Genomic DNA, 15,641 nt, shown 5'->3' with positions numbered 1-15,641 from the left:
GGACCTCCTGACTAACAGCACGTACTAGCATGTGCAACATCCAAGCACCTTTCTGTGAGTTACCTGGAGTCATTGTATGAGTACCACTCTCCTGTGGAAGGGTTGCGGCAGTATGCTGTGTAATGGCCACCCAGTGTGGTGCCTGTGTGATTAGACACTGCATACAGGTTATAGACGGCGTGCACTAGACAAATGAAAGGAAAGAGAAAGAAAAGTGAAAGACAAGAGATTAAATACACTGTACTGGGCTTCCTGAGGTATATCAGATTCTCTCTTTATACTGTTGTTGATTACTGTAAAAATGGTGCTGCTCAATTTAACTAAAATGTGTTGAAATGTATAAAAGGATGACTGGATGCTATACGTACTGCTGTTGTCTGACGCAAACTCACACAGGTCCAGCTCTTTGATGGGAAAGTTGACGAAAGTAGAGAGTTTGGCGGTTTTCAGGCGAGCCTCAGAGAATCGCTTGAGATCTGAACGAAAGGAGAGTTAAGGACATACCGACGCATATGGGTGCGTGCATATAATGTTATATATATACACACTTATGTTAAATTATTTGCAGAATTGGTGATAGGTTGCCAGGCAACATGACTTTTTGAAAGGATACGAAGCACCAGGATTTTGGGGAACTTCTGAATGGTGAATTTTTTTGTGCATTTCCTTCTGGCTTTACACCTTTGGCATGTCTGAGAGCAAGAGCAAGAGAGCACGAGAGCGAGAGAGAGAGAGAGAGAGAGAGACTATTTTGTACAAGTGTTTTTTTATATATTTTTCTATTTAACAACACATTAAAATAAAATGGATTTTTGAACAAATATATAAAATTAAGACTAAGAGTGATTAGAATAACACACACACAGTATGTACAAACACTTACCGGCTTCTCGTTTCCATCCAGTACGTCTTCCTTAGTGAAAAGCCGAAGGCAGTCAATCAACATCACCTCTCCAGAGCTCTACAGAAGTAAGACAGTAGAGTTAAGACACACTCAGTCACAGGGAACTCTGACCTGTTTGTGTTTTGTGTACGTGCTTGTGTGTGTGTGTGTGTGTGTGTGTGTGTGTGTGTGTGTGTGTGTGTGTGTGTGTTCACCTTGGCAATAGGTAAAGACAGATCCCAGAATGGATCGAATACAGTGGAGCAGAAGCCACACTCACTGCAGGTCAATGAACTCTTCAGCTGGCCAACAAACAGATCTTGTGGGAAAAGAACAAAGTGAACATTAACAATCTAACACACAGACAGACAGACAGAGACACGCACAATGTTATTCACACTTACCAACTACTTTGCTGTCTTCTTTCTCCAGGTACTTGTTCCACATTCTCTTGGCTTTCTCGTCATCCCTGATATATTAACACACACACACACACACACACACACACACACACACACACACACACACACACACACACACACACACACACAAAAACAATTAGCGTAACCTCAAGGCTACAGTCAGTACCTATAGTCCATTTAACAGCAAGATTCTTAGACTGTTTGTAGACAGTGACACCTATACTGCAGAATTTCCATCCCTTATGATCAGACTTGTATTTATTGTGAATAATATTTGCAATTTGTTAAAATAAACAAATAAACAAACAATAAAGATTCATTAAAAGGCATGTTGAAATGACTTGCAATTTGCTAACAACCGTTCACCTAAACACAACCAGTACAGAGCTATTGCTAGGCAAGTCTGCTAGCAAGCTAGTGCTAGTGTGTTAGCAACCAATATTGTTTCTCAGTAAACAATTTCACTGAAGGTATGTCCTGTCATTGTGTTTATCTAACCTCAAATAAGTCTTTTGCTTTTTGTGTGTGTGTGTGTGTGTGTGTGTGTGTGTGTGTGTGTGTGTATGTTAGCAAACAGTTACCTAGCTTCAAATCACTTCAAAGAGAATTTTGCTTCAGCTAAAGCAGAGATTTCATCCACTTAAGACTGGGTATTTATATTGCTGGTCTATGGAGCTCCAGCTACATATTACTAACGTTTCATACTGTGTACTAAATCTGCTACTAAATTGAGACACTAATCTCCACTTTTATAATTCTGTGAGAAATAATAAAGTAGTAATAATAAAATCACTGTTCCCACATAGATCTGGCCTTTTGAACCACACTTTAGATCAGACTTTTGAAGACAGAAAACTCTTTAACGGTCAAATTCTTTGGACCTCCTCAATAAAGATTCATCTTATGAAAACAACCCAAATATTCTAGCATTACGGCAAGGAGACCCTATTACTGGTTCATGACCCCTGGGGACCTCACTTTGAGAACCACACAGAGTGTTGGAAATCTTAAGTGTGTGCTTACGAGAGGTGGTCGAAGTCCTCCATGGTGGCTCTGGGCCTCAGTGAGCCTCGGTTCACTTCGTTATGCAGCCCATCCAGGAGGAAGCGCAGGAACTCCTGAGCATCTTGCTGACTGTGACCGCCACAGAGAGAGCAAAATATGAGAAAGGAGAAGCAAGGAAATCGAACACTTTGTACTATCAGATGGATTGGTGGAGTCTAATATTTCACTTGGTTCATAAAACATTCAGCTGAAGACATAGGGACTATAGCAAGGCTAATTAGCACGCTCTGACGTGTCCTATTTAAAGAGTAGATACTTACTTGTAGCCCATGAAGCGTGGAGCGTACTTCTGAATCTGAGTCTTGAAGTCGGACGGGCTGATTGCTTCGTTGCTCGCTGATGTCCACAGTGTCTGAGTGAGCTTGGCAAACTCTGAAAATGCACATATGAATATTATGTAAATTCAATTCAAATTGATTTGCGTAGCACATTTAACAATGGACATTGTCTCAAAGCAGACTTACAGAACATAAGAAACATAATACAAAACCTATAATATGTTATAGTAATATTATACAAAGATTAATATAATTAAAGATAAATATTAGACTTATAGTTAAATTTGTTTGTATTTATACCCATTGTTTAAGCCTGAGGTTAATGGTGTGACTGTGGCAAGGAAAAACTCCCTTAGATGGAAGAGGAAGAAACTTGGCTCAAAAGAGACCTTCGTCGTCATTTGGGTGACACTGAAGGGTGTGATTATAAATATACAGTCTGACAATTGTGTAATGATTCTAAATTATTAAAGACCACATGGAGGTGGCATCTCCTCTTAGAATGTAAATTCAGTTAGTATTTGAATACTCTCGCAACCCAATTCTGCATCTAGAGCGTTATATAAATCAGACTGCATGCTGACATTTTAAAGAGAAATATGAAGTAGATAAAATAGAATAGAAATAGAAATGAGTGTTTTTAATAATCTCCCTGTGTTCACATACGTCCCTTCTGAGGTTCTCCGGCTTCCTCCCACCTCTCTAAAACATGCTACTGACTCAAAATAAGTGTCCATAACTGTGTGTGTGTGTGTGTGTGTGTGTGTGTGTGTGTGTGTGTGTGTGTGTGTGTGTGTGTGAACGTATCTCTAAAATCTCAACATAGGCAAAAACAACAAAGAATCATGTAGAACCTACAGTATATGGTTGTAGGTATATAGAATTTGGTTCAGTTTGGTACAAATAAAGACATGGCATGAATTTAAATCTAATCCTGCAAACCTGAAAAATTCCCTTCCCCTAACTGATGCTGTTATCTGAGTTTAACGCAGCTGGATGTGAACATACCCTCCATTAGAGCCGCCTTGGCCCTGCAGTTGATGTTGAGGTCGGTCCGGTGTGTGTTGCGCAGACAGTAGTCACGCAGGTCGTGTGTGTTACTCAGACACTGCAGAATGGAGTTCATGAAGCACTGTGGAAACAGTGAGTCCATGTCATAAATAATCAATGCGTTAATAAATATTTTCTACGTTAACCTTTGAGTGGTAATTTATACAGCTATGTATACAGTAATGTATGTGTTTGTGTCGAGTACTTACCGTGTTCCCCAGGTTCCTTAAGCCTACGAGTCCCTGAGCATTCTTAGAGTTCTATGGGAGTAAGGACACAAAGAAATGGCGAGGAGGATTATTAGGCAAGTTAAGGCAACCACAAAAACACGTTCCAGCCAGAATATATATGTTCTAACAATAAAGCTACGGTACATTTGTACCACTGAGTGCTCAGAAGAGGCCAAAAGTGGTTAAAGATCTCAGTGGTTAAAGATTCTGCACTACTGAATAAAAAGGTGAAGCTCATATTACAAGAGGATCCTGATGGCTGCACGATTCTTTTGCTATTTTGCCTTAAAAAGAAAAAAAAAAAATCCAGGAGTGATCAGTAAAACTGCTGGATACATTTCATAAGGTAAACAGCTTTTCATATGAATTCAATGGCAGTAGAGCATGCTGTAATGGTGATGGACACTGATGCTGGAGACAGCCTGTGTGTGTGAGCTGTGAGCTTTGATTCCTCCAAACAGCATGTGGGCAGATATGAAGAGAGACCCCCGCTGGTCATCACTTCTCCTAAACAAACAGGCTCCATCTGCCGCATTACAACATGCGTGGCAACAAAAACAACAAACTGTTTATTAAATGGAGGATTAGAGCACGGTAAAAGTACGGCTGTGCCGATATCACGGTAGCTATGGGGGCGAAGCTTGCTGCGTTTTCTCTGGAGATTCTGACAGCTCGCAGAAAACACACACATGCACAAAGACTTTCACGGGCTATGGAGATGCTACAGTGTCAGTTCTTGCTTCTAAGATGAAATTGGCATCAACTGTTTAGCATCATTATTTTCTCTCCATTGTTTTCACATGCCTGTCTGTTCATGGTTTTAAAAACACTGTCAATTATGCCTGCTATTTGATCCTTCTAGATCAGCCAGATTGTTCAAACTATAGTACCGTCAAGGTGTGTCACTCTGAAGCGCTTAAAATCTAAACCCAGCCTGCAAATAAAAACATTTGCTTTCTCAGAAGGTCAATGGGGCGTAGGGTGATTTTTTCTGAACTTTTTCTGCTTGTTGTACCTACTTATTCAATGCACGACTACGAAGACATTTCTAATTGGATCGCTGCACTGTGTATTTGTTTAGAGGTCAATATTCACTTGGATTAAAAATGTTACAGTACAGTTTAATGGACCATCACAGCGTAAATCTGTACAGTTCACCCAAAACCATCCGTTTCATGCTTATCTGAGATCATGTCTGGAATTACAGCAGTTTTCCAGGTATAGTTCCAGTCCAGTGAAAAACAACAGGTTAGGGCACTACTCATGGCCAGTTCTAGGTATACACAGCACCTTCCTGATACCTGCATTTTCCACTGTTGAACATCTAATGCTAAACCATATTCATGACCTATTACAAAGGACTAGGCAAAGGTGGAAAAGTTTCTCACACTTACACATGAACAAATTAAACCAAAAACAATGAACACTGTCCTAAATAGTATAATAGTGTATCATTAACCTGTTAAATGGACCTTCAGCTTGTTTGAACTGAATAAAAAAAAAACTGAGCGTAATGTGTAGGATTCTGTTTGACCCTGATGGGTTTAGTCATGCAACTGAGTCACTCCAAGCAATCAACAGCAACAGCTCGAGCCTCTCACACCTCCACAATAATCAGATGCCTCGTACGAGCGCCTCTGGCTACTGCGCCCAAACTCCCTCCCACACCCAAACACCCTCCTACACCCAAACTGGACGACGAGGTTTTTCTCTTCATCACACCAAGGTGGAGGAGTGTACCAGCATGTATTTAGACCAAATGTCCTGATGATCACAGGAATACGTGACAATTTTCATCCTGAAGAGTGAATAATGTGGCATTCATTTAGAATAACCAAAAAATAAATAAATAAAAGTTGCAAAAGGGTTTTGTTTTGGACACTGAAGTTAAAGTTAGTGGTAAGGCTAACAATAGAAACACCCCACAAAGACACTAATACAGTATATGGGTGGATAAGAGTGTCTCAAATTTTTTTTTCTATACTGTATATGTATGAATGCACGAGACCATGGACTCTCGTGCTGCCAGTGCTATGACAGAGGGTTAAACCCAGGAGCAGCCTGTTGACACCGCCACTGGGAGGGTGCATTGCTGTAGTCGCTCATTGGGAGGCAACAGAGTAGCGTGGAAACCGATTGGTCTTAATCTTCAAAGCTGAGGGCTCTATGCAAATTGGTTGGCAAGTGTTGAAAGACGGTACGGAAGAACATTGTGTCCTTAACCTGAGATTATACAACATGTCGTCACATGCAGTCTAAAGAGGGCTTACGGTGCCAAGCGGCATCACTTTCTATCCAAGACGCACTGAGCCAAGTGAGCATGAGGCCAAACGCTTAAACATGTCCATGGCTGCTACAGTGCGCCCGTCCAACTGGTGTTTCTAATGCAAGGCCCACAGTGATATAGTAATAAAAAGAGGACTTTTCCTGGACAGATTGCTATATGGACATGTACAGTGTGCCTGGGTGAGCAGAAAGCAAATGACTACTATAGCTATAGAAAGGGCCTGACTAATAACGCACAATCCTCCAGAAGTGGGCCTCTCAGCTGCCCACCGAATCATCCGGATTATGTAACAGCATGCTCTCATAGCTGCAAGAATACTGGAACACAGCTCAGGTTTTTATGTAAAATGAAATGTTTTTTATAACAACAGCCACGACAAGTCAGGTTTTTGTAAGCCGGAATGCTGATAAGACTCCCGAAATCGAGGATCAAACACCTGCAAGCATGTCCTGCTTATTTCTGCAGTGTCCGTGTGCACAGACAAAGTCAAACTCACGAAGTGAACTGACCTTCAAATATAATACTTGTTCGGGTAGGATGTTATCTGATCTGGAACACAGCATATGGGCTGCTGTTCCCAATTAAATAGTTCTGTGCACATTATTTCATTCCACATTCTCCAAGTACAAACTGCAATTTCCCATAGAGTCCAGGTCCTTTAAAATCCCTACTCTAGCACATATAAACCTTTTAAAAGGCCTGCCAACGAACTGATGAAGTGAGTAAGGTGTGTTAAAGCAGAGAAAATATAAACTATACCATTTAGGAGAACTCCAGAAAAAAAAGAATAAGTCTGCACTCCTGTCATCTTTGTTCATTATCCATTAACAAGTCCAAAAGGTGCATTTTGTCCTCAGGTACAGACAAGACTTTCCTGCAGCCTCAAAAGTACAACAATAATTATGTTCCACTAAAAGTGCAAATGATGCAATATTCAGAGTTCCAGCCTAGCAACAAGTGTTTGCACCTCCAAATCCCAACTTAGCACTTTTTGTGACTGCCAGCAAATGTGCAGCGTTAGTACAGAACTAGAAGTAAAATGATGACGCTGTATATAACGATGGCAATGTGAACCCGTGGATTGTACGCAGACGCGTAATTGGTTCATTTCACATAATAACTAATCACACGTTGAGACGAGAGTTGGTTACAGGTAGACTACAGCATTAGGACATGTTTGGGTTGAGAAACATCAGGTTTGGGCTGAGAAACATCAGGTTTGGGCTGAGAAACATCAAGTCTGGGCTGAGAAACATCAGGTCTGGGCTGAGAAACATCACACAAGTTTTACGCACTTACGCACTAAGCTGAAACAAACAAAAAACTCAACAAATATAAACCCAACTACATAAAACATACTATAAAGGACAGGGTCCAGAACCTTGTTGTGTCTCACCTTGGCCTGGTTAATAAGGAGACCGACGAAAGTGGAGACCAGCATGGAGCGCGACACGGACGCGCTTTTCCTGCGTGTCTCCGCTTTGCTGAAGGGGAAACCGGAGGTCGGAGGCTCCTCCAGCACCGTCACCGTGTATGACTGACGCAGGCTGGGCATAATGACCACGAAACAGACCTTATACACACACGAACTGAATCTCTTCGACTTTGTACGCGATCAGATCTGCGAGTTAGTGACGCTGTTGCTGTAGAGTAGCCGATCTTCTCATCGCCACAGTGGTTGAAGTCGCTGTTTTATGCTCCGACGCTTACAAGCACAGTGTCCTTGGGGGCGGATTGTAACGAATGTGCAATGCATTCAGGGATAAATAACGAAAAAAATGTAGAGGTAGAAAAGCTGTAAATCAGAACTCGCGCTGGTGTAGTCCGCTGCTATGCTTGTTTCACAGCCTTAGAGGACTAATGGACAAGTCTGTGCGCTGCGTTTGGGTTTTTTTTACAAGGCGCGCGCGGACACGCCTCCTTCAGACTGACGTCATAGTGCTTTTTGACGTCAGCACACGGAGGACGTACCAAGACCTTCTTGGGTTCACTCCAAAACGGAGGACGCATTCGTCTTCCATTGACGATGCTTGGTTTCCACATTCACCCTTTTGTTTGATCATCTACCTCTCCAGGATCTGGTATGACCCCTGGGTTGTGAAGTGTCCTGACTGTGACTGCGTAGTGAGTTCTCTCATTGCTAACAACAGGAAATTCACCAAACTGCAGTCTCTAGCTTTCACGTTTCAGCTGCCTTGGCTTATAGCTCTCTCAGTCATCCACAGATGTGGACTCACTGGAGCGACGTGGGGGAGCCGAAGCCAAAAAAGCTTCCCTAAGAGCCAGAAAAGTTGAATGCATGACAGATACATTAACCAGTCTGTTCTCAATAGGTATCAATAAATAAATAAAATTTTTTTAAAGGAAATAAATCCCCAACAGACTCCATCAAATCTCGCTTCTTGTGGAATTCCTTCAAATGATGAGCCCTTATACATAAAAAATAAAATATGTAAGGAATATAGGCACTTCATGTACTTCACAGGGCAGTTTTTAGTCCTGGAAAATTCACAGACCCATATAAGTTTGTGTCCAAATCCACTTCAGCGCAAGAAAATCAGTGGAAATTAGTATAAAAAATTCTACTTGTTACAATGGCCAAGTGTCCATAGGGCCAAAACGGTGTCACAGCGGTGCACATCGGTGATGCCTGAGGGCATCATGGGCTGTCCATCTGGAAGCTGTGTACATCAAAATGTGACAGAACAGATGCAGACAGCACAAAAGAAAAACAAAAAGACTGGTGACAGAAATACCAGGCAAGAGTTTACCACACATGCTGCAAAAGACGTTGACTTTTCAGTCTGTGTGCCCATTTCATCGTCTTATAACCTTCAATTCCACAAATTTTAGTGAACAGATCTAATTCAGAGTTCGATATAAATCCCAAACAAGCATATTAAATAGAAACACCCATTAAAAGACAATATGGAATCGAATAACACAATGCCTTGCCATTTTCTGCTTTCTGCATTAATGCAGCCTTGAAGACATGAAGTCATGTTTTATAATATTACCCACGCAGCTGACAGTAATTCTTTTTTATAGTAATCATGACTCTCAGCCAAGAAACCTGTCTCAGAGCATCACGATCTTTGTCATCACTGTAAGCGAGGCTCTTAAATGAATGTTAGGAAAGAGTGTGAGTCAGTTCACACAGCCATCAAACCACTAACCTCTGTGTGCATTTCTAGCTCCACAGCTTCTTTAGAGCCTGTTACTGTCATGCATGTGTGTTCAGTGCTCCTTCAGGGCAGCAGTTCAGAATTAATGACTCAGCTTCATGTGCCCAGAGCAGGAGGTTCATTACGTTTAGCTCTTTCACCACATGGAAGAGCCGAGCTGCCTTCGTCAGGGACAGCTGAAAAGGTAATTATGCACCCATCAAGAACAGTCTTACACCTTTTGTTCCTCCAGCTGTGGGGGCAGACATCAGTCTCAGGTATTTTAGATACCCTGAAGTGCATCTGTTGCTTGTGTACTCGACAAAAAAGAAAGGGTTATGTGCTTTACTTTCGAAAGTGTCTTATGCTAAGTGGTGACTAAGGACATGCAAAAGACCTAAATCTGCCCTCAGATGACACTATTACATCATTTTAAAGGAACACGCCACCATTTATTATCCATTTATTACACACCTATTCGTTCATGTGGTGCTATCTAAACAGCTAATTCGATGTTTCAGCTAGTCTCGAGAGTTTACACAGAATGGTGTGAAAAACAATACACATCAAGGTACCAATGGTTCTAGAAATGGTAGAAATGCCTTGTTGAGGGAGCGAATATAGCGAATATACAGTAAGTCAAATAATTACTCTTTACAAATGTGGTGAACAGAAAAACCATCTCGATACACAAACCACTGAGCCTTGAGTTAGATGGCCTACAAGAGCAGAAGTTCATATTTGGTTCTGTATCCTTCTTGTTGGCTTAAACCAGTCTGTCCATTAACCACTAGCCTCTCTCATCAACAAGGTGTTTCTACTAACAGAACTGTCACTCACTTGATGTAATTTCTTTTTCACACCATTCTATGTAAGCTCTAGAGTCTGTTTTGTGTGGAAATTCCAGGATATCAGCAGTTCCTGATGCTAAATAATCGAACCAGCCCGTCGCGCACCAACAAGTATGGCACAGTCAAAATCATTGAGATCACATTTTTCTCCATTCTGATGGTTGATGTGAACATGACCTGAAGATGCTCTTCTGCGTGATTTTATGCATTATACTTCTGCCACACAATTGGCTGATAAATTAAATGCGTGAATGTATAGAGGTGTTCCTAATAAGGAGCTCGTTAAGTCCATTATGAACACGTGACATGATTAAATCATGACAAAGCTGTGTTAGTGACTGAACATTACAGAAACTGATAGTTTGATCCAAGAATCCTTCCTCCATTTCCGTCTCTTTAGTGAGCTGGCCAGCTTTGTGTGAATTAATGCATTCATTTATAAAATATCACTCCAGATTAAGCTTATATAAGGCCAGGTTGAAGCGAATGATTGTGACCTTTCACTTCCTAATCAACGACGGATGTTATAAAATACAGCTTTTCCACGACTGTGTGTCGTGTAAGAGAAAAAGACACAAAGTGATTGAGACTTGAGAACTAAAACCTGGACAAAGAACCGAGTACACCAAATACAGACAAAATCAGGTAGGTACATGTTCACTTTGTGTCTTTGTGAAAAAGTTTGTGCAAAGAAACAAACAGGTACTTCACTCCTCCTTCTATTTTCTTCATTTCTCACAGGTGTAATGATCTTTTTAAGCAAAACAAGCACAAGATACAAAAACACAACTCTGCAGTGATCTAAGCCTGAGTTTATTAAACAAGCAACATGCTAATGACAAGTGCGTTTGGTCTTGATACAAGTCTCGAGGCACAGAACAAAGCACTGGGCACAAAGTATGTATACACCCTTTGATTTGATTAGAGATGGAAACATAACCATATTTAAAGAGATTTGATACTGCTACATAATGCAGTGTGTGACCAGAAACACAAACGAACAAACTGTAAGAAAAAGTCAGACTGAACCATCTGGAAATTAGAAATTAGTGCTAATTTTGGAATTTCAGTAGGTACAGTTTTGTTGTGTCAGTTTCATCATAAAAATGGCACAGATGATCAAGTTAGGTTGAAACCAATCATACCATTATGGTAAAACATAATGCTTAGCAGTAAGCACTGTACTGCTTAGCAGGTTTGGAATTTCAACAATCATAAAGAGGATCAACGTCACTCACGGAGAAACGGTGAACTTTAGAGGAATGAGTTTAGCATTACTGACTTGCACAAGCTTTGCCTTCACCCTTCAGAGAAAAGGGCTAATAATTAATGTTTCAGATTTGCTTTACCTATTTAGCCTTTCATGTAATAACTGAAAGTTGTGTTGAATCTCGATGCACTTCTGTTAAACTTAACGGTTAAACCGCTACGTATGGTGTAATTTAATGCCGTTCTATCACCTCCCTAATGTATTGCACACACATTAGAAAAAAGATTAACTTTATGTACACAGCTTCTGTACACAGACAGATAATGTTTCAACTCCTTATTAAAAATTGTTTAAAAAAAAGAAAAAGAGCAAGTTAAATATTTTCTTCATTTATCAAATTATTTGTTTTAGTTTTAGTACATTTTTAAAGGGCTTAGTTAACATTTACATGTAGGGCAGACACCCTTATCCAGAGCGACTTATAACATTTATACAACTGAGAAATTGGGGGTCAGGGGCCTTCTTTGGGGGCCCACTGGAAGCAGCTTGGTGGTTCTTGGACTTTAACTCATGACCTTCTAATCAGTAGATCAATCTAACTGTCTAATGTTAACAGAGAAGTGGTACCTCATTGGTTAAGCTTTAAAAATATCACTGCATTCCGTTTCTTTTCATACAATTATTTGGTCTGAAAGCTGGCTGATGCATTTGCAACAAATATTAAAGTACATACACTTGGGAGAAATCACGATACTGTTACCAATGAGGGCTGTAAAAAGATGATGAATCACTGGAAAGAGCTATGAGGTGGCACCACAGTTATTATTCTCAGATTGGCAGCGGAGAGGACGCAAATAACATCTGGCTTCTGGTGGTACATTTCCACTGATGGATAGACAGAGCAACAGGCGTAGCAACAGATGGGCTAGAGTCAATAGTTTTTGTTGATCTACAAAGTGACCTATACGGTAGGTTTAATTAATAAAAAAGTAAGCTTCAGTAACTGGCAACAGAACAAACTACTTGTACATGTAGGAGTAGAGAAATGCTGCAGATGAACCATGCAGGTGGGAATGATGTGTGGGCTGCTCCATTCATTCACATGTGAGGGAATGTGAGAATGCAGCGGATGCTGTATTTAGGCATAAATTAAAACAGTGTGCCTTCACCTCGATGCTGCTAGCACACACACACACACACACACACACACACACACACACACACACACACACACACACACACACACACACACACACAGAAAAAGAAGGGAGATGTATCGTGTATGCGTGTGTGCAAAAAGCTTAATCTATTATAAGCTGCAACACAGACGGAGTGATGTCACCAAGACCACTGCAGTGACTCAGTCTGGACCCGCCAGTCAAAAATAGAAACCTAACATTGCACTGACCTCTAAACGATTCCACAATAGCTCACGGCGCACGCGCTGCAACAACACTCACAAAAACATCACAGTGACGCAAATTACTCGTCAGGGATGCACAGCAGCCTGCAGATGTGCGGCAAACAGCAAAAAAGTATTGCATTGAATTTAAAGCCACATTCCTAATAGCATTGCTACACACATCTGAAAACTACACTCACATACTCACACTAGTCATGTGACTACCAGAGACTCTCACAAGCATTTCACAAAAAGCCCTCGTCCTGCTCAGAACAGTGTGCGTTGCTATCTGAGACTCCTTATGTCTGTAATTAACAGCCAGCATTTGTAATTTTGTAGGTTATTAATTAAATGTTTCCAGAATTTTGAAGTAGAATCAAATAATCCATGAATCAAATACAAATAATTAAGAAGGTTGGTGGTCATGCTGTTTTATTACGACTTGTAGATCATTTAGCCCAAGCTGTAGTTAGTTCATCAAATTTCCAAGGATCATTGTGTACGTTTGTCTGAGACCAAACATGAAGACTACATTAAACATCCAGAGTGAATAAAAAAAGCAATGCTGAAATTAAACACCAGTAAAATACCTGGAGATACAGTATATGGGACTGCTATGGGTAGAACTGCTTGGAAACTATAGCACCGGCTTTGAAATGGTGTTGCAGCACATTGGTCTTAATCATTGAACATTTGATGGCTTCACCAGGAAGGAAATTAGTGTTAACTCTACAATGAATTCAGAAATGATTTTTCCCAGTTACACAATTCCACAGAAAGGATATTATAATCCCACTGTCTAGCATTTTTACTGGCTAAATGATGGTGTCTGCATCATATGTTTTTTTTCTTCTTTCATTTCAGAACCAAGGGTTGTATCTTCATTTATCTGGCTGAAGGTGAGGAGAATGTTGAGAGTTCTGATTCACCTTTATATAGATCAGAAGCTGAGGTTCATATGATTCACAGTTCGGTGCGGTAATGTTACTCAGATAACATGGCCACTCAAACAATCTAAAAATGAAGTCAAAATGATTTACTGTAATATCTGCATTATTGAATTTAGACCTTTGACTGGAATTAACAAGTATATGTCACTGTAGAGGGTTGTTCGAAATTAAATGGTAATTCTACAGTAAGACATTTTAATTACAGTGTAATATGGTGACACTGCAGTGTAATATGCATGACATTATGAGTGTCACAAGACAGACTGTCACAGGACTTGAGTGCTGCGGGTTTGACGCAATACCAGATCAGATCAAAGTTACTGAATGCGCGTGCAGACACACACACACACACACACACACACACACACACACACACACACACACACACACACACACACACACACACAACAGGACAGAATGAGAGGTCTGATGAGACCAAAGACTACACTGCTGTCTAACAGACTTACCAGCTGGCTAACACTATCCCTATGGTGAAGCACGGTGTTGGCAGCATCATACTGTGGGTTGCTTGTTAGTGGCAGGGATGGAGAAACTAGTCAGAATTGAGGGAAGGGTGAATGTAAACCTGATCCGGAGTGGTCAGACATTTCACTTTTTGGCACAATATCGAGCCAAAGCTTACAGCCAAGATAATGTTTCAAGAGTCTCTAAATGCCACTGAGTGACCCAGCCTAAGGCTAGATATGAACCTCACAGAAATTTTTTTGAGAGACCTGAAGATGGCAGTTTTCAGACTCTCTCCATCCAATATGATTGAGCTTGAGATAATCTGCCAGGAAGCAGATCCATGAAGCAGGCATCAGGGAGAAGGGAGAAACTGCCCAAATCTTTCAGATACTAGAAGATTAAAATCTGTAATAGTTGTCAAAATCCGCAAAACATTTTCTAAAATCTTGTTTTTGCTTTTTATTTTGGAATATCGGTAGTAGTTTAATTGTAAAGGCTCTGGGTTTCTGATAAGAAGGTTTGGAGGTTCAAACCCAACATTGACAATCTGCCAATGTGGGACCTTGAGCAAAGCATTTTACCCTTTCTGCTCCAACAGTGCTAGGAGCTAGGAGACAAGCTAGTAGAGGTGAAGTACAGAATTGCACTGTGCTGTTACCTACAGTATATGTGACAAATAAAGGCTTCTTCATTTAAATCTATTTGAGATTAAGTCTGAACTGTATCAAATGTGAAGGGGTTCTATTACTTTCCAGCCCCACTGTAATGATCAATGCAGCTAATGGACACTTCAACACACACAAACACCACACACACACAAACACACACACAAAGGAGAATATATGTTAAGTGTTATAAGCTCTCAATTACAAAGACAATTTCTTCAGCAGACTCTAAGCCTCCTCTGAGTGTTTGCCCAGCAGCACTCTTATTTTCACTATATACTCCAGTATTTTGTATTTGCAATGATGCAATAACCATCTGGCTCATATTACTGTCAGTCTTTGCATTTGGAATATGAGTAGCTCCTGTAGCTTAGTAAGTAGAGCTTAAAATTGTTGATTTATCATTATTAAACATAACATTAGCCTCAAACCATGTTCGCTTTTTCAGTGTCACAAACAGACTTGCTTATGAGGTTTATGACACTCACTAAATGCCATCTGTTGACTAAATAAAATAGATAAAAAGACGTCTTGGAACTAAAAGTAACAGTAGAAGAATGTTCCTATTCTACCGAGTTTAAAAAAGATGGACCATGGTGCAGAGAAATGATCAAACTCATTTCCTCTTGTGTAATAAGTTACTACAACTGAGTTACTGCTGTTTTGTTAATGTGTGTTTCGGCACATTTTCAAGGATCTGTTTCACTTAAAGACAT

The 15,641-nt window shown here is 40.5% G+C and overlaps 1 protein-coding gene across 3 annotated transcripts in view; it reads right to left on the bottom strand.

Moving 5' to 3' along the window:
• The window catches only part of usp2b (ubiquitin specific peptidase 2b), a 36,348-nt gene that overhangs the window by 1,357 nt on the left and 19,350 nt on the right, over positions 1–15,641 (bottom strand). For 2 of the 3 annotated variants that reach the window (XM_027165345.2, XM_027165344.2), the window contains exons 3-12: positions 3,908–3,958; positions 3,657–3,780; positions 2,631–2,742; positions 2,329–2,439; positions 1,288–1,352; positions 1,099–1,202; positions 884–961; positions 614–692; positions 369–476; positions 64–184 (exon numbers count right to left, since the gene is read on the bottom strand). In XM_027165345.2, coding sequence (XP_027021146.1) covers positions 64–184; positions 369–476; positions 614–692; positions 884–961; positions 1,099–1,202; positions 1,288–1,352; positions 2,329–2,439; positions 2,631–2,742; positions 3,657–3,780; positions 3,908–3,958 — 953 coding nt within the window. Of the gene's footprint in view, positions 1–63; positions 185–368; positions 477–613; positions 693–883; positions 962–1,098; positions 1,203–1,287; positions 1,353–2,328; positions 2,440–2,630; positions 2,743–3,656; positions 3,781–3,907; positions 3,959–7,611; positions 8,091–15,641 lie in introns of those variants that run through there. The other variant, XM_027165346.2, reaches the window with a different exon arrangement.

The sequence above is a fragment of the Tachysurus fulvidraco genome, chromosome 26, assembly GCF_022655615.1.
Source record: "Tachysurus fulvidraco isolate hzauxx_2018 chromosome 26, HZAU_PFXX_2.0, whole genome shotgun sequence".
Classification (NCBI taxonomy): Eukaryota; Metazoa; Chordata; class Actinopteri; order Siluriformes; family Bagridae; genus Tachysurus; species Tachysurus fulvidraco.
Note: the sequence above shows the minus strand (reverse complement) of the source record. Positions and strands in the feature narration are given on the sequence as shown.